The 25,878-nt window shown below is 28.8% G+C and overlaps 1 protein-coding gene across 5 annotated transcripts in view; it reads left to right on the forward strand.

The window, feature by feature from the left end:
• LOC105846404 (uncharacterized) overlaps positions 1 to 25,878 on the forward strand; it is an 89,429-nt gene that overhangs the window by 34,759 nt on the left and 28,792 nt on the right. For 3 of the 5 annotated variants that reach the window (XM_065793978.1, XM_065793977.1, XM_065793979.1), the window contains exons 4-7: positions 545 to 585; positions 703 to 802; positions 16,482 to 16,701; positions 21,232 to 21,330. In XM_065793978.1, coding sequence (XP_065650050.1) covers positions 545 to 585; positions 703 to 802; positions 16,482 to 16,701; positions 21,232 to 21,330 — 460 coding nt within the window. Of the gene's footprint in view, positions 1 to 544; positions 586 to 702; positions 803 to 16,038; positions 16,078 to 16,481; positions 16,702 to 21,231; positions 21,331 to 25,878 lie in introns of all 5 variants that reach the window. The other 2 variants (XM_065793976.1, XM_065793975.1) reach the window with 1 other exon arrangement.

The raw sequence follows: 25,878 nt of genomic DNA on the forward strand, positions 1-25,878 counted from the left end.
CTCTTAGTTTCAAAATACTAAAGTAATTAAAAACTTTAATATTCAAAAACTTTTCATACTATATACAGTGTTTTTATCAATAATCATCAGTTATAAATAGTTTCAGCTATTTAAAAATTTATATATTTATAAGAGGATTGTGGAAATCGTCAAACAAGTTTCATTAAAAATTTAATACTATTAGGCATTTTGTTTTTACATTTATAATTTAAGAATAAAAATAAATATAAAAAAATATATGCAATGTGTGTAAATAAAAATTAAATTTGAAAACCATGGGCGCAACAAATGAGTTGCAACCAATGTAAGAATGCAATGACCTTTTTTTGATAAGGCTACAACTTAATTCTTAAGATCACAAAAATCCTGTATAGATTTTCTTTATAACACCCTGATATACATTTGTATATAGACATTTACATCTTTATATATAAGTATATTTACATGCATATATATATACACATGCGCATACACATACATATAAATATAATATATATACATACATAACACAGAGTACTTTCAAATATAGTTCAAAATTGTTTAGAGTGTAATGAAACAATGGGTTCTAGTAAAAATACAAGTTTGGTATGCAAAATATTTTAATATCATTATAATATTTATATTTATATATCATATTGTTGAAATGTTAAAGTAATAGTTTAAGTATTTTGCTTGTCTTTAAAACAATTTTTTTAAAATTAGGGAAATACTTTAGTCAAATGTTTGAATAAAAATTGTGATTATTATGGAAGTCCAGAAAGAAATTATTATTGCTCAGCTTGCTTCAAAAATTTATCAAAAGGTATTATTTGAGTTATTCAATTATTTTTATTGTAATATTTACTTGCATTCCAAATATATTTCAGAGTATGGGTCAAATCATTATACTTCAGCCAATAGCCTGTGGGTCATCTCTGATTATTCTGACTTTTACATATTGTTTTGTGCATCATGTAGTTAGGTTAAATTTGAAATTTCAGACTTCCAAGTACAACAGTTCAGAGATTAGAAACATGACACAGTGGCCCCCCTCAATTTACAAATGGTCAAAACAGACTACTTTAGAGATCTATAACTTTTTTCTAACTTTGAACAAGTGTCTCATTTTTTCTAGAACTATTTTCTAGATAGTTCTCTCTTTAAAAAAGTGGTTTTTATTAACTTGTATTAAATTAGAGAGAAGTTATGACCTCCTCAACTTTGGAAAAAATCCTAAAATTGATAAAATATGCCAAAATAAAATTAACTGAAGCATTTTTCTATTCATCTACAAGTTTTTACAGATTTCCTGATTAGCTGCTACTCTCTGCTACAAATGGATAAAATATAGACAACTTGTCTATATTTATCTAAAAGCGAAATGCCTATTTGTCTAAAAAATCCAATTTTAGCCATTTTGAGATGCTTGTAAATTTTCTGACACTTTGTTTTGATCTAAAATTAATGACCATTAAACCCAACTATCTAATGCAAACATTATATCTTGTTAAATTCACACTAAAAATTCCAGCATTTTTAAATAACCCTATTTTTCAATTATCAACTGTTGAATGTGTTACTAGAAACCAGTGCCCCTCATATCTACCTACTGGGCTATGTGAAGGGTGCAACTAATTATAAGTAATTTCTTAATAAAAACAAAGGTATAGTTGGTTGCCCTTGGTTCTTGATCTGGTTTTTATAGTAGAGGCACAAATAAAGGGGGCAATAACCTTTTTTTTTGGAGACCTTCATTATGGTTCAAATGAAGGTCTCCAAATTATTTTAGATATTTAGATACTTAGTATCTAAATATTTAAATTAGATTTAAATTGAAAACATTATTTCTTTAAATTCTTTTTTATTATTGGTGATTAGTGGTCTGTATGTGGTCTGGTTATTTAAAAATGCTGGCATTTTTGGTGTGAATTTAACGTAAGTTTATAATATTTGTATTAGATAGTTGGGTATATACATAAATATGCAGGCCTTGTGATGAAACGTTGGGCGTAAAGCATTTCGTGTAGGCGAAGATCGATTTTATGTTAAGCTATTTACATTTCGCTAAAAACTTTTTTTTATGGTATTATATTAATAACTCTATAGATATTTTTTTTAAAAAATTTAAGTTTTCATAAAACCAACTTTTTTATAGAAATACTGAAATAATCAAAATATTCAGTTTAATTAACAAACACTTAACCTATCATCTTGAATTTCATAACTTTGAATTTTGATTTTATCGTCTTTAAATCTTAGCTGATTTGCTAACAGTAATAACCGATAGGTTTTATCATGTATTAGATAGATGTAGAGAGGTTAAGGCTATCGCTCTTGACATTCCTGAAGCTTTTGATAAAGTTTGGCATGCTGGTCTTCTCCATAAGCTTTCTTTTTACGCTGTATCAGGTAACATCTTTAAGTTTATTGAATCCTTCCTTACCAATTGTAGAACAAAAGTTATCCTTGCAACTTTTATACTAACGATTTTAATTTGCCAAGCAAATGCTGGCAAATTAAAATCGTTCTCTTGAATAAATACATCTTGAAACATGTTATTTAGTAAATTTACTATCTGATTTGGGTCATTTGTCACTATTCCATTTTCATTATGTAATGCTATAATGGAACTATTGATCTGTTGTTGGCTATTCAATATCATTAAGTTTTTTCCATAATTTTGTATAGCTTTTCTTGATTTGGTTTTGACTAGCAAATTTTTTTTGTATTCATTCACAAGAGATGAAACTTTCCACTCTGAGAAACAATTGCAAAATCTAAGGATCTTTTTTAAATTTTTTTTTCAAAATTTTCAACTTTTTTTATTATAATTTAATTTTTTAAATGGAATGTTTAGTTTATATGCCATATTCATGTAAATATATATCACAAATTTCCTGGACTGATTTGCCATTAAAACACATTAACCAATCCACATCGGAAAACAACCTATTAATTAAATCAAAGTTTTATTTTAATCTCGTACCAGACTCCTTCATTTATACAACCTTTCTGATCTAACAACATTTTGTTTAAAACAAAGTACCCTCTTTTAATATAACTTAAAACAAAGTACCCTCTTTTAATATTTCCTAGAACTGAGTCTGATTCAATTTTGATAATAATGGATTTACATCACTACAAAATGTCTAGAACTCCTCTGTTTAATTATTTAGTAAAGTTGAATTCATATATAAACACGTAATGAGGTCAACCAGCTTGTAGTTTCTTAAACTTCACAATTTAGTTTCAGCAGCAATTTTGGTATCAGCAGCAAGTTAAGAGGCTTGACTTAGAAGAGCAAATAAAAGATTCCATGCCAGCCTGAATCCAAGAAGTCATGTTAGAAGCACGTTTGTCAGCAGGAAGACAAAAGATTTCTACCCAAGGGCCATCACAAAGAAAATTGCACAAATAGTTCCAGTCAGCTTTAAGGTAGTTGTAAAAGATACCATGATAAGGGGATTCTGATGATGAAGAAGAATGATATAATAGTTTTAGAGAGATCAAGCCAGAAGTATCTAAGAAATGTGGAGAAATTAAACACTGACTAAGATCAGAAACAAGACATAAGTCGAGTAGAGGAGGTAAATGATTTGGATTGTCTGGAAAGCGAGTTGGAAAATTGACTATTTGAGTTAGAGAAAAAGTTGAGGGCCTTAAAGAATTGTGTGTGGAGTCAAACCTAGTTTCCTAACAAATGGGTGAATTCTTAAGAATGTAAATGCCCAGGCCAAGCATTTGACTATTGAAGTCTTTATGAATTAAAGGAAGATAACCATCAACACCAAGATCACAAGATGAGACAGCTGAACTCAAATTAGTCTCAAAAAGACCAAGTAGATCTGGTGAAATTTTCAAGAGATAAGACTCAATAGAAGAAAAGTTACTTCGAAAACCATGAATATTAGTGAATGATAGATTCAGAGAACTTAGTGATGACAATGGTTTTTTGAGTTTTATAGTTTTTGGTCATTTTTAAATTTGTTAAAAAACTTGACTCAAAGCACAGTTAGTACCAGGGATGCGGAGTCCCAAAAGGACTCCGGCTTTATATCTCTACTTTTTCCAAGTCTGTAGTGTCCAGAAGCTCTAAATATGTTTGTTGACTTATGATCTGCTATAAGAAAAAAATTCATGAGATTTAATGACTTGAAACTTATCATTTTTAAGCCCGGAGTCCCAGAGTCCTTGCCGCCATTATACCTATGGACTCCGGGTTCAAAAAATGATTGTTCCTCTAATCTAAAAGTCTTAATTTTTTTCCTATCAGTAGTCCATAAACTTATTTATATTTATAGAGCTCCTGGATACCAAAAACTAGGATGAAGTAATCTTTTTGTGACTTTCAAATCCGGAGTCCTTTTTGGGACTCCGCATCCCTGGTTAGTACTCAGTACACTATTTAATAGTCCAAGCAATTGCTCATTACTATTAATAAACCCTAAGCCGTAACAAAGGGTTGTAAATGTGGCCTCGACAATGCACACTAAAAGAACAAACAGGGACACCATGCGCAACATGGCACTGTTAGTACTCTGTTATTTTACTGCTGTTAATAGAATCAGCTTCTCTAAGAGCTACTACAGAGTTCAGGAAGCCTGACTACCAGCCGGCCTCAGAACCATAAAACTGAATTTTAGAACTGTACCCTCATTAGGAGATAATAAAATGAGTTGCCCTGTCATAAAATATCTTAAACTGGAAAAATTGTATTATTAATACATCTATGCCTAAGAAAAGAAAGGGTGCAAGGTCAGCAGATAAAATCTGTTTGCCCCTTAAGTCTCTTTGCATAGAAAGCCTTCCACAAGATAGTAGCCGGATGCGTTTAACAACTACCCAATATGGGTATTTTTATTGAGACACCATCTCTAGTCTTTATTCAACCAAGAGCACCAAGGAAGAGGGTTGTCTCAAAACTTCCATCAAATGAGGGATACTACTTCTCTGATATAATGGCTAACAAGTCAGTAGTGAAACAAAAAGATGGAAATCCATCTTGATTGTCAGAGAGTAAATTAGTAAATTAAGATAATTGCTATATTACTCTTATGTAACACCAATAATAATAATAAAAACTCCAATAAAGGTAAGTGTGGCAAAAATAATTACATTGTAGATTAAACTTTTAAAAATTGATTTTGTGAATGTCAATTTCTAATATTTATTAAAGATATCAATTTAATCGAAAAAATTTAACGAAAAATTAGCTACAAGAAAAAAGGAGAGACAGTTACAAACAAAGATTAGAGGAAATGGATTTACAAAATCTTATAGAAAAGAATTCAGTTATCTAAATGTACAAAGTCATAAACAATTGTGATACTATTAATTGATATCGTGAACCAGAAGTTAGTTTATACAATTAACATTATTTTAACTTTAAACTGACTAAAAAGGAAGAGATTGTTCATTGGTTGAACTTCTTTAAATAAAGAAAACTGTTCATTAGAAATTACAAAGTTTAGCCTCTTGTGACTTTTGGAGAATCTTTAACAGTATCTATAACAAAGGGCAAATCTGTTATTCCACCTCTCTTGTATGGTTCAGATTTTATCATTATTAAGTTGGAGTTGGCTTCTCTTAGCCTTTGCCTAAAAAAGTGTATCCTATAAGGCAGCAGGACCTGAATCAGGTTGTACTGGGTTACATGTTACCAGTAGCAGGATAACCTGACCTGACAATTCAGATAGTATCTTGTGATAATTTTTTGTGATATTAGCAAAGCTTTGTACTTTTTATGTTACCTAAAAACATTTTTATTCACAAAGCTTCATTTAAATGAAGAGTGAATTCAGTTGTGTTGTATTTTAATGAGAGAACTGCTGATGTTCTGAGAATAATAAGTAACTTCAACCTTGAGAGTGGTTTAAAAACCGCTATGTTCTTTTTTTTAAAGTTCAAAAACGCATTACCAATACAAACAAAAAAAAGCGGAAGATTGCAATTGGAAGCCATTAATAAGGTTTGACAGGGTGAAAAACAACAACTCAAAAATACTTTTTTAGTTATGAAATGTTTATTGTTGTTTTTTAGCTTTTGCTTTTTTGTGCAATTTGTAATTTTTGAAAAATCATAACTTATAAATGACTGGAGGTTTTTGCTTAAAATTTGCAGAGTTTCTTCTGCATATAATGGTAGAGGGCCTGTAGCAAAACTGATGTCATATACAAAGTACTTCATGAGTTATTAACATTTCTCTGTTTCATTTCATTAGCTGTCTCTAAAATTTTTAATGTTATTCCAAAAAAAATCAAAAATTACAATTTTAATTACAAGCAATGATTTTAAAATAGTTAATAACGGGTGATAACTAAAAATCTGGACAAAGTTAAAGTTAATTTTGCTTCGTGCTGAAATAAGTATAATTAAAGAATATTTAGCTCACATATTCTTTTTTTAGAAAAACATAAAAAGTATTTGAATCAATCATTTAAAAATGAAGGTGAACCAAAAAAATGAAGATGAGCAGCGGAAACGTGTGTATGAGTTTTATTTGGAAAATATAAATCTCGGCAAAACATACACAGTAAAGCATTTTCTTGCTGAAAATATTCCAAAAACTACCATTTATGACATATTAAAACACGCTGAAAACAAATTTGGACATGAAGGAAAGCCTGGAAGTATATCCAAAAAAAATGCCAAAAAGTAATATTTCTAAGCTTGAAACCATGTTTGACCATCAAGATGGTATTTCACAGAGGCAAATAGCTCGTAAATTCAGTATTTCGCAGCCGTATGTGAATAAAATACTCAGAAATCAGTCTGCTATCAAATGTTATAAAAAGCAAAAGATTCCGAAGCGAGATGAGCAAATGATGCTAAGAATTCGAACATGCTGCAGTCGGCTTTACCAAAATTACCGAGACTTTGAATGGATCATTGACGATGAATCGTATTTTACTTTAAATAACAGTTCGATAAATGGAAATGCTAGTAACTACTCCAGTGATACTTTATTGACTCCACCAAATGCAAAATACAGCCAAAAAGAGAAGTTTCCAGAAAAAATAATGATCTGGATTGCTATTTTGGCCTTGGGTACCTCAACACCATCTTTTCAAAAATCTAGCAATGCTATCAACCAGTTTATTTACTTAGAGCATTGTGTTCAAAAGAGACTTATCCCGTTTATAGAAGAGCATCATTTAAATGATAATTTTGTGTTCTGGCCAGATCTTGCATCTGCTCATGATGCTAAAAGTGTATTGAAATATTTAAAAGCTAAAAATATTGAAATTGTACCAAAAAAAGATAATCCCCTAAATTTACCCGAATGCAGGTCCATTGAAAATTTTTGGTCAATATTGAAAGGTCTTGTGTATAAGAATAATTGGCAAGCAAAAAAACTTTCACAACTTGAAGAAAAAATTAAGTATTGTTTGAGCAAAGTTGATCCTAATGTTATCCAAGAAACAGTTAGTGGCACCAAGGGTTTGATTGACCGTGTCAGACAAAATGGAGTGATTGAATCAAATTAAATATTATATTGAATGATTTAAATAATTCTCTATTAAATATTTTTTTTACTTTTATAAAACATTAAAAAATGAGGAAGTTATGATCCTTTAAACTTTGCCCAGATTTTTAGTTATCACCCATTATTTCAAAATAGTTTTTGCATTTTAATGCCCTGTTTATAAAAAATCATCAAATTTGAAAAAGTTTTTTTTAGTGGTGAGTCATCTTAATGGATCAAGTACATTGCAGTAAATTTGCCAAAATCAAACTAAATCTAATAATAACTAAATCTAGTTAAGTTACTACAATTAAGTTACTCAACTATTAAATATACTCAAAGACTCGCAAAAAACTTTTTGACAGTTGTTGATATGGGGGAGGGAGGTAAAAATTGCTAAAAAACTGTTGACATAATTAATGGACAGCACCTAATAAGCTTCTAACTAAAAATTATTATAATAAGAAATCTATTTGAACAAATAAATTTTATCTTTTTGAATGAATACATCAAAGTAAAAACTGTTTATAATTAAAAAAATTAACTATACTTAAACTTTTAATAGTAGGCTAGATCAAAAAGCAATAAATTAGAAAAAATCTTGGTATCTAATGTTTTTTTTCTTTGATCTTACTTGTTTGGTTTATAGATATAGCATTACGGTGTTTCATTTCTGACAATTTTTCAAAAATGGTTACATGCATAATGGGGTAAATAATGGACCAAGAAAAAGTCTGCAAATTTTTCAAAATTTTAAAATGTCATCTAAAGATCGCCATCTTGAAAAGATAGCATTTTTTTACACTTTTTTCAACTTTAAATTTGAATAACTTAAAAAATAATTAATTTCATGTTACATTACTGGATGTATATATCAAAGGTTATTAGATGAACATTTGGTGAAATTTTCAAAAAAATTGGTTAATGTCTAGAGGTTGCCGTATTAAAACATAAAGCTACAAAACCTTTTATTTTTTTAAATCTAAAAAAAAAATATAATGAAAATTCAATTAAGCTATTTTTAGGCTTCAGCTTTTCATAAGAATAATAAGTAATAAAGAAGATACTAGTTATATAATAAATACTATAAAGTATTAATTAGTTTTGATTTCGAATAGGATGGATTTTGCTTTCTGTGTTGTTCAACAACTTGCAAAATAAATTGTCGCTGTTCTTCATTTTGCGCACACTCGCGGAATTCACCAATAAGTTTGATATCTCTTTGAGCGCAATCATTTATTACCTCTAAATGTGTAACAAAATTTTCTGTGGTTTGATAATCTTGGAAGAGCTTCCATTTATGTGGATTCATCTGGAGCCATTCCTGGTTGTTTATTAGTCCTAATAAATTAAAAAGAAGCCAAGACCGTGTTCTAATTAAATAATAAATAAAGGTTGAAGAATTTAATGTTGAAATTTTTGGTTTCCCAATTAAAGAAGTTTTTGGTCTTGGGGTAGAAAAAACTTTCTTAGCCATTATTGTTCTGGTAAATGACAATTTTTCATTAAATAAAGATAAAATAACAAGCTCTTCTATTAAATACCAAAGGTGCCGGTTAATTGACAAAATCACAGTGGTTGCGATATCTGAATCTTCTTCTTGATACCAGTTCATTGCAACAAAAAATTTGAAGTCCTCGACTGGAGCAAATACGGAAATCCTCGAGGGGAGAAATTGCATCAAATAAAAAAGACTAATAAACTTAAAAAGACATAATAAATTTATCATATAAGAGTTCCATTTTTAAAATATATATAGAATGTGACATAAATCTCGTGTTGTGAATTGCACCTGGTTTGTGAATTTTGTATATTTTGACCATTGATAGTTTTTCCCCAAGGTAGATAATAGGTTATTCAATTAACTCAAGATAATCTTCTTGTGGAAAGATTTTCTCTTCGAGGCATTGGTAAGCCCATTTCAAAACTAAACTTGCTTGATTAAATATTTTTTATTTGATGTCAGTAGGCCATTCAAAAAAATTAAAGTTTGAGTAATCAATACCAATTCTTGAAAATTCGGCTTTAAAATGTTCAAAAATGGGTTCATATGGACTCTTGCTATCTCCTCAAAATGCACTAAATGCATGTTTGATGTTAGCTCATTATGATGATGGCGACATGCTAGCCATTCGAGAGGTCTCTTTAACTCAATTTCAATTAAGTTGCTACCCTTTTTTTTATTACCTTTCGCTTGCTGTTGTATCAAAGCATATACCAACAATGTTTTCCAAAATGTTCCAATCTTGTGCTAGTTTCACGGCCGCATTACATTGAATTTTACCTGTTGAATCTTTAATCAAAGGTACACCAAAAAGTTTCAGTCTGCGAATACAAGTTAAGTTAGTTTCCTTGAAAACAAAAATATAAAATATATATAGGATTTATATAAATAAATAAATAAGTACCCAATAATAGATTCGCTAATAAGAACTGCTACACGTTCTTCATTATGAGCTATGTCTAAATGAAAAGGCTTCGAATGCCAGTGCAAAATGGCCTTTTTATGTTTGTTTATCTCACAGTCAGCTTTAATCGACAGAACAATATTCTCCCGTGCATATTGTCTTTGACAATGCACAGTTAATACTGACATGGACATATCATTAAGTTTGCCTCTGCTTTTGTAGATAATAGTGGGTTGAAATAAAAGTTGTTGGCGAACTGGTAAACAACATTGGTCTGCCGTTACTTCAGTGAGCTTCTTTGCTGATATTTCGAGTGAATTTGTTAAAGGTATCTTTCTTTTTTTTGGTGGTAAAGGAGTAAACTCTGTATCTTTTTGATCTTCTTTGTCAGCACTTTCAACTAATTCACTGACTTCAAAGGCACTAGATTTTTGATCTTCGATTGACCTTCTCCAAAAATCCATGTTTAATCTATCTTCTTGACGTTCTAAAAATTTTGAAACACCTAGATCAATGCTACCTGTCATGTGTCTTTCTGCTACTCTTTTGATCTTCATAAAATGCCCAATCTTCTTTCCATTTTGGTCTACATAATATTAATAACTATTCACATGCATTTACTGCTGACATGTCACAAAGTTGCTCAAGTTCATTACAAAATCTGACAGTTTTTTCTTTTCCAACTTTAACATTTCGACTTGCTTGATCAATTTTTTTATTTTCACTTTTTCCCCCAACAGTTTGTAAGCAATGAAAGACAAGAGTTATCTGATCAAATTGATACTCCAGCTTTTTCCTAAGCTTCCTTAAGCTCAACAAGAACAAGTTTTAAAATATCTCTTACAGAAGTGTCACTTTTTGAATATAAATGTTTTTTTGTTGGTAGGCGACTGAAGCTTGATAATTTATTGGTTTCAGGGTAACCAATTAACCAATCTTGATTACTTTTTCTAAGGTTCATCATTATAATAAAATATATGCTTATCCAATGATCTAGTTTTAAAATTATTTTTAAAATTTCAATTTAACTAGTTGATATAACAACCAACTTTTTTTTTAATAAGTTTTTGAAATTTATATACATACATACAGATGTTTATTTTGCTATTTAATCACACAACGACTTTTAGTGGTCAATTATGCTCAAAGCTTAAATTTTGCATTTTATCTAAAGTATTAAGTTTTTTAAAGCATTTAGCAAAAAAATGTTAAAAAATTAAACTTTATAATATGGCGACCTCTAGACATTAACCAATTTTTTAGAAAAATTTGGCCAAATGTTCATCCGATAACCTTTAAAAATAAAAACACTACTTTTTAAAGACAGTGATCTCTTGATGATATTTTAAAATTTTGAAAAATTTACAGACTTTTTTTTGGTATAATATTTACCCCGTTATGCATGTAACGTATCCATTTATGAAAAATTGTCGGAAATGAAACATCCTAATATAGCATGTTTTTACGCAATTTTATTTAATTATTTTATGTTAATTCAACTCTGCAAGGTTGAGAAGGTCACTTAATTGTGGTTTTAACCCTCTCTCAACTCTATGACTTCAAAACACCAACCTTGAGGAACAAGACCACCATGTGGAGAAACAAGTTGAGTGCAATACTATTAGGAACATGATGGGGATCGAACTCCGAACCTCTTGTTTATGGAGTGTGCGCTGTACCACTACACCACTACTGCATAAATATGAAGTTTAAAGTTTTATATATTAATTAATGTTTTAATTTATTAATTAAAAGAATTCTATTTACTTACTTAATTTTATTTTAAACTCGTTTTATATCATTAATGTTATAAACTGTATAAAACAACAACAAAACACTTTCGCCAAGTTGTTTATATTGTCAAAACAATTAGTTGTTTTAGAGGTTTTTGCAATTCAATACTCTTTGAAAATAACAAATATTGTATCGTCAGCATGTTTTTCATTACAATAACTGCAATTTAAATTTAAAATTATAACTTAAGCTGTAAATTATAACAGTAACTTATGCTATTTTAAACTCTGCAAAATGAGAAATTTATAAGATATTATTTAAATATGAGAAATAATATGTTAAAAAAATAACAATTACAAACTAATTTACAAAAGATACAATTTTATACCAATGTAACCCCCTCCCTTTACCACAAAGTAGCGCCATGAATAAGGGGTGAGGAGGACATCAATTTTTTTTTCACCAATAAATTTTTTAGCTTTAATTCAAGCCCTGCTATTACTATCTAAACTTCTCTTCAACAGTCTGTTTCTCCACCTGTAGGTTTATCAGAGTGTCTAAATATCAAAATACAAAATTTTGATATTTAAATAATTTCAATGATTCCATGGAATCATGGAAATTATTTTGTCCAATTTAAATTTACTAACATTTCCTAGCTCACATTTTGAAGGAACTAGTAGCCTACAAGGGAGTTTATTTGAAAATTTAGTTTTTGGTCATTTAGTGTAATAATGCTTGCACTATTTCTATTCCAATTAACTTTTATATAATAGTTAATTGGAATAGAAATAGTGCAAGCGTTATTACACTAAATGACCACAAACCAAATTTTCAAATAAACTCCCTTGAAGACTACTCCTTCAAAATATGAGCTAGAAAGTGTTAGTAAATTAAAATTAGACAAAACAATATTATTCAAATAAAATAAAATTTGTATCAGTAGAAAATTATTACTGATATTATAAATTGGTTTTCTAAAATTACTATAAAAAATAAATGCATGTTTATAGAGTTTGATGTTAATGATTTTTTCCCTAAATTATAGCAGAACTAATAAGTAGAAATAATAATCAATGAATAAATCAAAAATTCAGAAATTTTTTTACAGAAATTAGAGAGAAAACTATTTGTCTAATTAAACATTGAAGAAAAACTTTACTATATTTTCATTAAGAAGCATGAAAGGGAAAACCACACCCAAATGCTTCGATGTAACAATAGGAAGTTACAACGGAACAGAAAATTGCAAATTTGTGGACTTCTTGGTTCTTCTGCCTTGTGGGATATTTTAAATTCCCTATCTAAAATAATTCAATCTAATCAAATAGGCCTTTATCACTATGATCAATTAATAATAATGCTAAAAAAATCAGGGCCTCGACTTAACAAAATCTTAAAAAATATTTTAAATATTTTAAAAACATTTTTTTCCAAAAGCTGGAAAGCGGCATCTGTTATCCCTATCTTCAAAAATTCTGGAGAGCGATCTGATTTGTCTAACTACCGCCCCATTAGTCTTCTTCCTATCATAAGCAAGGTTTTTGAATCTTTAATTAACAAACACTTGATTTCTCATCTTGAATCTAATGATTTACTTTCTGACCATTATTATGGATTTCGATCTTCTCGTTCTACAGCTGATTTGCTAACAGTAATAACTGATAGGTTTTATCGTGCATTAGATGAAGGTGGAGAGGTTAAGGCCATCGCTCTTGACATTTCAAAAGCTTTTGATAAAGTTTGGCATGCTTGTCTTCTCCATAAGCTTTCTTCTTATGGTCTATCCGGCAACATCTTTAAGATTATTGAATCCTTCCTTTCCAATTGTAGTATAAAAGTTGTCCTTGATGGACAGCACTCTTCTTCTTTTCTGTAACTTCAGGGGTTCCTCAAGGTTCTATCCCTAGCCCTATACTCTTTTTAATTTACATTAACAATCTTCCAGATATTCTCACATCTAAGGTGGGATTGTTTGCTGATGATACTACCATTTATTCTTGTCATGATAAGAAACCAACATCCTCTGATTGCTTGGAGGGGGCATTTGAGCTTGAAAAGGATCTCACTTCTGCTACAGCATGGGGCTCACAGTGGCTGGTAAACTTTAATTCAGATAAAACTTAATTTTTTTCAGCCAATTGTTATCACAATAATTTAGATCTTCCTATATTTATGAATGGTGATGTACTCGATGATTCATCTACTCTTCATCTTCAAGGATTAACTCTTACTTCCAATCTTTCTTGGAAACCATATATCAAATCAGTTGCAAAATTAGCATCTGCTAAGGTTGCATCTCTTTATCGAGCTCGTCACTTTCTTACTTTGGATTCTATTCTCTATCTCTATAAATCTCAAATCTGGCCTTGTATTGAATACTGTTGCCATATCTGAGGCGGTTCTTCTAATGATGCCCTTTCTGTTTTAGACAAGGTGCAAAAACGCATTGTAAACATAGTTGGACTTGCTCTTGCAGCCAACCTCCAACCATTATCACATCATTGTAATGTTGCTTCTCTTTCTCTTTTCTACAAATACTATAATGGGCATTGCTCTAAAGAGCTAGCGTCTCTTGTGCCATCTACTAAAATTCATTCTCGTGTTACTCATCATTCAATTAAGTGTCATCCTTTTTCTGTGACTGTTCCTAAGTGCTCCAAAAACGCTTGTTTGTCTAGTTTTTTTCCTCGAACATCAGCTCTTTGGAATTTGCTTCCTTCATCTTGCTTTCCTGATTCATGTAATTTGCAATTCTTCAAGTCGTCCGTCAATCGTTATCTTGCTCTACAATCTTCATCTTTTTTCTTTCAGTAACTTCCAACTTTAATTAGTGGCTGCCTGCAGCCTTGTTGGAAGTGAAGGTGTTTAAAAAAAAAAAAGAAAATTTACTTAAATTTACTGGACCAAGAAAATTTACTTGACAAAAATCTAAAATTCTGAATTTTTTTCACCATTAATTTTTGAAAAAACTAATGTAGCTAATGTAACCTCCTGGATGCAAAACAAACAATTAACAAACAGTTATACTTGCTGTAAAACTAATTATAACAATTCCAACTTTCAGTAAAATATTTTTCCTATATTTTGAACTTTTTTATATTTAGGCATTCTTGATGAACCTTTAAATTGAGAAACAAACTGTTAAAGAAAGAAAAGAAAAAAAGAAAAACTAGATAATTGTTTTTACTGATTTATTATTGCTCTGTTCTTTAAGAACATTAAGCAATCTATTTGTAGAATACATAATATAAATTATACTAGTGTATTCTACAAATAGAGTTTATATTTATCAATATTATTATATTTAAGGTACACAAAATTGAACTGTAAGCTCTAGCTAGCAAGCTGACTCGTTTAGCTGCAGAACTACACTGTAGAGGCTCATAATAAAGTAATTTCTTTGGCAAGAAACTTAGCTGATTCAAAGTACAGAAAGATTTTTATTTGATCTGGTGGTACCCCATCTGAACAAGCTAACTTTAACAAGGCTAACTTTAACAAGGCTAACTTTAACAAGGCTAACTTAGAAAAGAAGAAACTTAATGATTAACTCTAAGCCTTTAATCTTAATCAACCCTTTCGTGTTGTCTATGATACCGTTCCATTCATTGATGTCACCTAAAAAATTATTATCCATGCAGTCAAAAACATCCTTTTTGTTAACAATAATAGGGCAGCAAGTGCAAGAAATTTAAAACTATTGATTTGTCATAATCAACAACTACCAGTCAATATATCAGTCAACTCTAACGAAGTATCAGACACACATTAAACCTTAAACCCAAAATCTTGACATAATAGATTTTTAATTTTTTTGGATTTTAGACTTCCTGTATTCAGATGCTACATCTCCAAACCAAATCAAACTTCTGAGCTTTTTAATGTTAACTATAAATATGTTATCACAGAAATCTGGTTTAACAAATTTTCTACTCTATGTCATTAAAGCTTCGTCCTTAATGTCCTTACAATTTTTAACAAAATCAGACAGACAGACAATAGTCAAAGTATATCAGATATAGTTATCATTTCCCAACATATTTTAATTTTTACCCAGTGAACAAAAAATGACTACAATAAATTTATTTATAATTGAATAAGAGGTCCTACACCAGGCCCTATTTGCTAGCAAATATGAAAACACAGAAACTGCAGACAAAGCAGAAATTGTGTCTGTAAAAGTTACAGACACAATTGTGTCTGTAAAACAATGATCGATGGAGCGTTAACTGCTGCTTGCAAAAGCGCATTCTATTGGTTACAACTCTATTTCAAAAAAATGTCACTCTTCAGAATTTCTTACCAGATGTCATTCTAATTATATATTTAAATAATATATATGATATCTGTATAATTTCTAAATGCATTTTAAATGCATTTAAAAATTTTCATGTAAGAAGCTGTGTAAAATAACAATAAAATAAAATTGCAAGATTGTTTTATATTTAGACAAACTGGATACAAATTTGGATTTAGAGTCATTGCAAGGTTTTTATATTAATTAACACCAATTTAATTACAATTTTAATATTAATTTTTTACAACACTTTTTCTGAAATCATGTGCATGTTTACAACATATTATAATAAAAGTTTATAGTGTAATAAAAGTGGGTTTATGGTTTTGTTTTAATGACTTTGTTTGACAGTTCAAAATGTTTAAATATTTATTGTTGCTCTAAAAAGATATCTGTAAGTGTATAATATTTATTGTTGCTCTAAAAAGATATCTGTAAGTGTATATGATTGTATAACAAAACTTATTTTAATGATTTTAAGTTTGTTTTGCTTTTGTTTGTTTTTAAATTGTTTTGCTTTAAACTTTTTTTTAAGAATAATGATTTTTACTGATGCAATGATGTAATTATATTGTTAATTTTAAAATTTATTTAGGCAAAAGTGGTGTGATATGTGATGAAAACAGAGATTTTACTTTTAATTTACACAAACAGTATTTTGATCCAATGCCGTTAACTTTTGAGAGGATGCAGCTAGAGGCAAAACAACTTGGCTTTAAATATGGATATACAGGTCAATTAAATCCCCGCCAAAAACTCATTTCGTATATGTATCAATCTGATAAATCAAATCGATGTCCATTTAAAACTACTTGGTACAAAATTTTGTAGTTAAATGTAAAAAGTTCTATAAAATAAAGGTTTTATTTCTTTAATTTTGTTAATGTTTTCATTTCTTTTATCTCTTAAATGCTTGGTCTGCTTGTTTTTTATTATTTTCTATTAGCAGCCAACACTTTGTTACTTTATTTTTTTATTTTTTTTCTATTAGCAGCCAATACTTTAATACCTTATTTTTTATTTTCTATTAACAGCCATGGTGCAGTGGTTAGAGTTCTGGCTTCAGAACCGGAGGTCTGTGTTTCGAAGCCGGCTCAGGCCATATATGCACCACTGTTAAAGAAGGAGGTGTGAACTTCCTGGTTAAATGTCATTCTGCGGTGCTCTCACGCCCTATAAATATCCATGGCTAACATCACCCGAAAGGACCGAACAAATCCTTTTAGATGGGCATTATATAGACCTAGTGTGAACATTTAGAGCTGTTTTTGAAATCTTTTAACTACGTCCGAGCCATTTTTTTCATTTTTAAGTTATATAGTGAAAATAACCAAAATCCAAGATTTTCCAAAAAAATAAACAGCTCAAAATCATAAATTACAGTGATTTTTTTAAGTTGTAGGTATATAGAGATCATAATAAAATAATTTTAAGTCATTTCAAACATCCCAGAAGGTCAAATAATTATTGGAAATTAAAAAAAATGAATTTCATTTGAATTTAGTTACTTTGTAATGACTAAGCATCAGCAATGATTTTATGTACATGTACGCATGCACACGCACGCACGCACGCATGCATGCACTAACTTTTCAAATTAAAAAGGGTTAAATCCTTCCCTGTCATCCCCCTTCAATTGGCATGAAGTACACAATAAGATTATGTACACAAAAAAATTGTGTACACATAAAGATTATCATGAAATTTATGAAATAAAAAAAAATTCATAATTATTTTTCCTTGTTGAATGAAGATCATTTTTTTAAATGAAGACATAAAGCATCAAAAATGCCAAATAAAGCAAAAACACATGAAGAATGCAGAAAGTCTGTTTGTTTTCTTTCAAGGAGACCGAGAGTTAAATGACTTTATCATTGGAAGAATTCACAAATTGTTGAAAACAGACATTGACTTTGCAGATGAAAGAGTCCCACAGGCTATTTGCAATGCTTGCCGAACTCTCTTGCAAAAAAGAGATGCTGGGGACATGAGTGTTTCACTTCTTGCAATCTACAACTTCTCTGCAATCATTGTCAAGCCTTTGACACGAACATCTGGTCCATGTGACTGCCTCATTTGCCAAATAGCAAAACTCAAGCTCAACCAGAAACATCCCTTGGCACCAAAAGAACAGAACAGAAACCTTGACCAAGGTGAATCTTCTAAGCCTGGCCCTTCACCAAAGTCCCGCTTACAGTCATCAGAGAAAAGATGCGCACAATGTTTGTCCATTCTTGCAAGAGGTTTCAGACATTCATGCACAATCGGAACAAGACACCAAAACTTGCAAGCATTGGTCCAGTCAGATCCTGTTGGTGCTGAGCAAATTGCATCTGCCATCATCAGCTCAAAGGATGCATCTCCTGGAGGAACTGTCCGGCTGAGTCAAGCAAGAGGAGGGCAGTTATTTCCATTAACACCAGGTAATAATAAACTTCTGTGGGAATCACTTTTACTCATAACTATTGTTGTTGTAATCATTCACAAGTAACAAAAAGTTGTTAAATTTATTTCATTTGCTTTTTAGGCCCAGCATCTGCACGCAAATCAACCAGTTCAACACTTACAATGCAAAGCTTGTTAAATGTTCAGTTGAACACAGGACTATCCAACACGGGAATGCAACAACTTGCCTCAACACTTAACAAAGCAACAGAAACTCGACTAGTTGAGCCATTTTTCCAGCAAAAGTTTGCTGCTGTAGGAAAATCGTTGAATGATTTCTTTCAACTATCAGTTGTCAACATTTCAGCAGAAAAAGGAAAAGCTGAAGAGAAGAGAACAATCGTTCACTGCAAAAATATTGAGGACTTAACCAACAAGGTGTTGTTGTCAAGGGAATACGGCTCCAATCATTTTGTCAAGTTTGGCATTGATGGAGAAGGATCATTCTTGAAAATGAGCTTAGCAGTTATCAAGGTAACTGATGAAGATGATGGAACAAGAAGTCCTCAACAAAAAAGTCTTCGCTTGCTGACAAGCTCATCTGCCCGAGACACAGGTGTCAAACGGCAGCTCATAGTTGCCATCGCTGAAAATGTTCCTGAAACATATGAGAACGTCAAATTGATGATGAACATCATTCAATTAAATGATGTTTCTTTCTGCATTTCATGCGATCTCATGATGGCCAACATCATTTGCGGAATTCAATCCCATTCAAGCAAACACCCTTGTTGCTGGTGCAACATTGATTCTGACAATCTCTCAGAATGTGGAACATCCAGAAGTTTCGGATCAATCAAGGAGAGATTTGAAGCCTATGTTGCAGCTGGATCGAATACAAAATCAGCAAAAGATTTTGACAATGTAATCCATCCACCACTGATTAAAATGGATGACTCAACACTCATTTTGGATGTGATTCCACCAATGGAACTCCATCTTCTTCTTGGAATTGTCAATCATCTTTTCAAGAATCTTTCTGAGTTATGGCCTGGTGCCAAAGAATGGCCAACTTTGCTGCACATTCAGCTCCAGCCATACCATAGCGGACACTTTGCTGGCAATGAATGTCATAAGCTTTTGCAAAACCTTGACATTCTCCAAAGAATGGCAGAAAAAGCTTGTGCCTATCAAGCATTTGGTTTCATTGAAACTCTAAGACATTTCAAAGAAGTTGTCACTTCATGCTTTGGAACAACTCTGCAGGAAAATTATAAAGAAACGATTCAGAAGTTTAAAACTTCTTTCCTATTCTTGCCAATATCGGTGACACCTAAGGTTCATGCTGTTTTCTACCATGTTTCTGAATTTGTAGAAAAACATCAAACCTCCCTCGGAATCTTCAGTGAACAAGCAACCGAAGCAATGCATTCAAGGTTCAAGGTTCACTGGGAGCGGTACAAGCGCATCCCAACTCATCCAGAATATGGAAAACAACTCTTCAATTGTGTTGTTGACTATAACAGCAAGCATCTGTAACAAACAACACCTACAAACTCAACTTTTTCAGAAATATATGTTTTGGACTAAAAAAAGTTAGAACTTGTAAATTTTAGAATATTTTGAGAAATTTAAAAACTGTTTTTGGATTATGCATTTTGTGAAGAAAATTTTTAATTCTAGTCTCAAATTTGCAATATGTAAGAATCTGTTTATTTTTTATCATAAATATTGTCCAGACCAAGCAAGTTGTGAAAATATACTTTATGGAATTTTACACTTTGTGGTTATTTTACCATAGAACGTTAAAATGAGAAAAATGGCTCTGACAAACTTTTGGATGTTTGAAATGACTTAAAATTATTTTATTATGATATCTATATACCTACAACTTAAAAAAATCACTGTAATTTATGATTTTGAGCTGTTTATTTTTTTAAAAAATCTTGGATTTTGGTTATTTTCACTATATAACTTAAAAATGAAAAAAATGGCTCGGACGTAGTTAAAAGATTTCAAAAACAGCTCTAAATGTTCACACTAGGTCTATATAATGCCCATCTAAAAGGATTTGTTCGGTCCTTTCGGATGATGTTAGCCATGGATATTTACAGGGTGTGCTCTGTGATATGACCATAAGGACTTCTTGGAGCACCTTCATAACTATAAAAAAAAAAATATTTTTTGCTGAAACTTTAAATGTTTATTACATTGTTTGTGTTTATTATATTTTAAGTGGTTTTTACATTATTAGTGTTTATTATATTATTATTTCATTGATTATCAAATATGTTTTATTTATTATTGTTCTAAAATTTTACTAATTTCAAAAGTTTTAAATGTATTATCATAATCTTAGGTGATGGTTGGAACTTATTAAAAGACAAACTTTTTTTGTTGTTGTTTTGTTTTTTAAATTATGATGTGGCTCATTTATATTTATTATTTTGAGTGGCATCATTTTTTTGCATAAAGTGGAATTAAATTTGGATAATTTAATTCCACTTTATGCAAAAAAATGATGCCACTCAAAATTTCTATTCACAAACAATTTTAAGAGTATTCAACAAGTTGTGTATTCTAATTAATTATTTATAATTCTAATAAAATCTATAAAATCTAATTTATTATTTATAATTAAAGATATAATTTAAAATAAATATCTTACTTACAATCTCGTATAATAAATTTAAAAATGAAGGACTCAATTTTATCATGTGTTCTTTATTTTCATGATTTATTAGTATTTTGTGTGAATTTTGTAAAACCGATGTTCCTAAATTTGAAAAATATATAAAAATTTAAAGAATATTTTGCAGTTTATTGCTATCCGTTTTTCATTGTTATATGTTTCTTATATATTTATTATTTCATATATTCTTTATTCTGAGTGAATGGGTTATTTAATAGTCAATTTTACTTACAATAAAAATTTTTGATTTAAATATTGTATCTTTTAGCATGCTATTTGGAAAAAGTGGTGTTGGAAAGTCCTCGTTTATTAATCATTTAATTGGGCATGATTTATTAAAAACCAATCCTTATTATTCAGAAACAAGGTTTTTATTTTTTTGTTTTTAAAATTTTATAGCAGATGTATGAATGTAAACTTAATTTTAAATGTATAAATAAAAGTTTAATAAATTTAATTTTAAATTTATTGAAAAAAAGTTGATAAATTTAGTTTTATTTGTATAAATAAAATAATAATAAATATAATTTTCAGTGTATGAATAAAAGTTTAATATTTGATTTATGAAGATTTAATTTTTAATGTTTTTTGTTGTTGTTGTTGTTGTTGTTTTTTAATGCGAGTTTTAGTTTTTAAAAATATGACAAATTTTATGATTAGTAAATAATAAGAATAAATTAAAAATATTTTTTTTTAGTTGCAAAAAATAAAATTTTTGTTAAGAAAGTTCTTTATAAAGTTATTTAAATGAATAATGGTTAATAATATTGGGTATTATATTATTTATATGTTATAATTATTATGCCCAGAATGTGTCTATCTACCTTATAACACAAATCTGTGGATCTCTTTCTGAGAAAATTTTTTTAATTAAAGCACCATACAAAAAGGAATCTTTTAATACAAAAAAGTAACATCAAATCATTTCAATAATAGCAATAATATTTATATTATAAAATAACAATAAAAAAGGAAACTTTTTTAAATTTCTTTTCTTTCCTTTGCTGTCTTTTAATTGAAAAGAAGCCATTTTCAATATTATAAATTATGCTATGTAAGATTATGTTCTATAGAAAACATTCAATAACTCATTTAAACTATGTTTATACTTTTTCAAATTAAAAACTTGCAGAATATTGGGTTTTCTAAAGAATATTGGGTTTTCTAAAGAATATTGGGTTTTCTAAAGAATATTGGATTTTCTAAAGAATATTGGGTTTTCTAAAGAATATTTGGTTTTCTAAAGAATATTGGGTTTTCTAAAGAATATTGGGTTTTTTAAAGAATATTGGGTTTTCTAAAGAATATTGTGTTTTCTAAAGAATATTATTTATTTTATGAGCTATTATGACCAACATTTCTGAAAACATAAACATATTATTATAGCTAGCTATAAAGGAAAAAGTTTCAATTCAAAGACAATATTTTTAATAAAAAGTTTTTTCATAATGATTTTTTGGAAACCAAATAAATTGAAGATTCATTCAATAAGATTTTTTAGGATACTTTGATAAAAATTATTACATTTATGAAATTTGATCGCTTAATATCCTAGTATAAAACCCATCACAGTCCTTTAATTTAAGCAAAATCAACCAAGGTACAAAATCAGGATAATAATTGTAAAGCTATTTTCTGCCTTGTCTTTATTTTCAATCATTGGGTTTTTACCTATGGAAAAAAATATTTTTATTATTATTTAATTCTATTTTTAATTAATATTTTTTCTTTAGGTCTAAAATTAGACATATTTTGTAATAGAAATGTTTGATAAAGTGTTTAATACTTGGTTCTAAAACAACACCAACTTTTTTGAGTTAGGTTTGAAGGCTGTTAGCCTTTCTAAATATTGCTAGATTTTCAATGATATTGAATTGATATTTTGTATGATGACATCAGCAGTTGTTTCTTACAAGGTTTTGGCAAACTTATAAAACTAACAGATGCCAAAGAACTTGTTCCAACTTGAGACGATGGTCCAGCTATCAGCTGCTGTATTCACATCTCTCTGTTAAACTAACAGAGAATTTGAGTGTCTGTTAAGAAAAAAACTCTTAATGGCTGGTTATAAAACGGAAGAAAGTAAATGGTATTCTAATCCTTCTGTTTAGGTTCTGTTTATTAACTGCTCTGATAATTCTTTTAGTTAAAATTCTTCCATTAGCCAGCTCTGTTAACTAGTTTTCATGCTGTTTTTCTCATCATATTTAAACATTGCGATGGCAATAGACAATTATTTGTTTAATTGGTAAATTACAGTCTGTGATTTTTTAAATAATGGTTGCTGATAAATTCAAAAACCAAGTGATTTTATTGTGACTCATTTCAAGAAATCATCTCTATCGCATCAGAGTGGAGATTTTTCTACTGTTTAAACTGTATATTAACTTCAAAATGAGTTATTTTACTGTGTACCCTATACTGCGTTTTTTTTTGTTTAATAAATTGACAACTAATTATTCAAAAATTTTTTTACTTTTAAAAATAAATTTTTTTTAAGCTAAAATGAATCTATAAACATACAAAAAATGTTTAATTATAATAATATCTTCTAAAAAACAAACAAAACAAAAAAAAACAATATCTCAAAAACATCTAAAAATAACTCTTAAATAATATTTAATATAAAGTGCTACACAAAAAAACATGGATGTTTTTGTAAAAAATTGTGCCCATATTCTTTTAATTATGCTTGGTATCATTTTAACTGAGAAAGTTTCATCAAACCTCTACAAGGCTTTGTCTTACAAGGCTTTGCCTCTAAAAATCCATGCTGCTACCTTGGCTGCAGCATAGAAATTTTACCATGTGCTTTTTATAAAATACCCTTTACCATGTGCCTTTAATAAAGTTAATATTGTTAGCTGAGTTAAAAAACATATATACAAACTAAAAAAAAGTTAGATACGTTCGCCTTATATCATTTATTATAAAACTAAACAAGAACTTATAAAACCAGTTATATGTTTCAATAGAAAGAATTTAACTTTTTAGTCATTACTATCCAAGAGTTTCTGAAATCAGCAACAGTAAAAATAATTAATATATATATATATATATATATATATATATATATATATATATATATATATATATATATATATATATATATATATATATATATATATATATATATATATATATATATATTTAAACAACAAACTTTAAATATATATTTAAAGTTGTTTAAATATATATATATATATATATATATATATATATATATATATATATATATATATATATATATATATATATATATATATATATATTTAAACAACTTCAAAAAGTATTCTACACAATAGAGTGCTCAATGTTCTTAAAAGAACAGAGCAATTATATTAGTAGTAGAAAATCACTTAACAAAATTTTTTTCCATTTAACACTGTGTTTCATCAACAAAGATTCATCAGAAGATTTCTGATGAATCTTTGTTGATGAAACACAGTGTTAAATGGAAAAAAATTTTGTTAAGTGATTTTCTACTACTAATATATATATATATATATATATATATATATATATATATATATATATATATATATATATATATATATATATATATATATATATATATATATATATATATATATATATATATATATATATATATATATATATATATATATATATATATATATATCATCTTCTGTATGCTGATGAGATTGTCATATGCACCATAACCAAAGATTTCTAAAATTTACTTGACTTATGCCCAAGTCTTGCTTTGAAAAGTAATATAATTTTAATCAATAACATTATTCTTAAAAAGTTTAACTTGAATAGAGTTTATCCCATTAATTATTGTAATTTTTTCAAAAAGACTAGTTTCATGATCTACATTTCAATTGAATCCATATAAGAATGCATTTAATCTGAATTTAAAGTATCAATAAGGGACCGGTGCTTGCAAGTCATTCGTAAAACATGGCACTTATTAACTTTCAAACACATTCAAAAACTACTGACAATAAAATGTCAGTAATAATCTTAATTATCTTAATTTACAAAATAAATAAATTTGAATATATATGTATAAATACATATATATTAGGCCACTGCCTACTAGGTGTTTTTTTTTTTAAATCACAAAGAGTCGCCCTGGCATTTGTTTATTGCAATGTTAATAACACAAAACAATAACATATACTCTTTTCAAAGTTATTTTCACTTCGGGAAATTGGATTTAATAATCACACTTTTTAGCCATTTTGATATATTTTATAGCCTATTTTTTAGTGGTCTAAAAGCCCAATTTTCTACTTCTGGTGCCCGGGTACTATAATAATTTTTATACAGATGTAAATATAATTTTATAGTAACAGGCTTCTTGAATTTTTGCAGTTGGTTGAAAAAAAAGGTTCCAAAGATTAAAAACAGAAAAACTATTGAAACTAAGGTTAAACCAAATTTTTAAGAATTTCAATAATTTTATGCGTATTTTTAGTCATTTTGAATAGTTGTTAAACTAATTACAAAAAAAAAGTATAATTAGGAAGTTCATTAGCGTTTGGGGGCCCTAAATCGTGGAACCTGTGTCCATTTCACCAACTGCCCCCTCCCTAGAAAACCGGCCCTGGAAGTATATGTAATTAGGAATTTAATATCAATAGAACTATACTTAGATTATTGACTACAGTAAATATTTCATTCAGCAGTTATAGAAAAAAACAAATAAACAAAAAGTATAACTAATATATTAGATATTCATTTTATAAAATAGTCACACTTTTTTTATGTTTTTTTTATTCTCTCTTCGACTTTGAGTTTTAGTCAAAATGAATTTGTGTCTCTTTTCGTAACCATAAACTTGTTTAGATGCCTCTGAGGTTAATTGATTGAGAATTGTTAGGCATATCTATTACCTAAAGATTTAGGTTTGATTTAATAACCTCTTTCAGATTTTCTGACGTTA

Source organism: Hydra vulgaris, chromosome 03 (assembly GCF_038396675.1).
Source record: "Hydra vulgaris chromosome 03, alternate assembly HydraT2T_AEP".
Classification (NCBI taxonomy): domain Eukaryota; kingdom Metazoa; phylum Cnidaria; class Hydrozoa; order Anthoathecata; family Hydridae; genus Hydra; species Hydra vulgaris.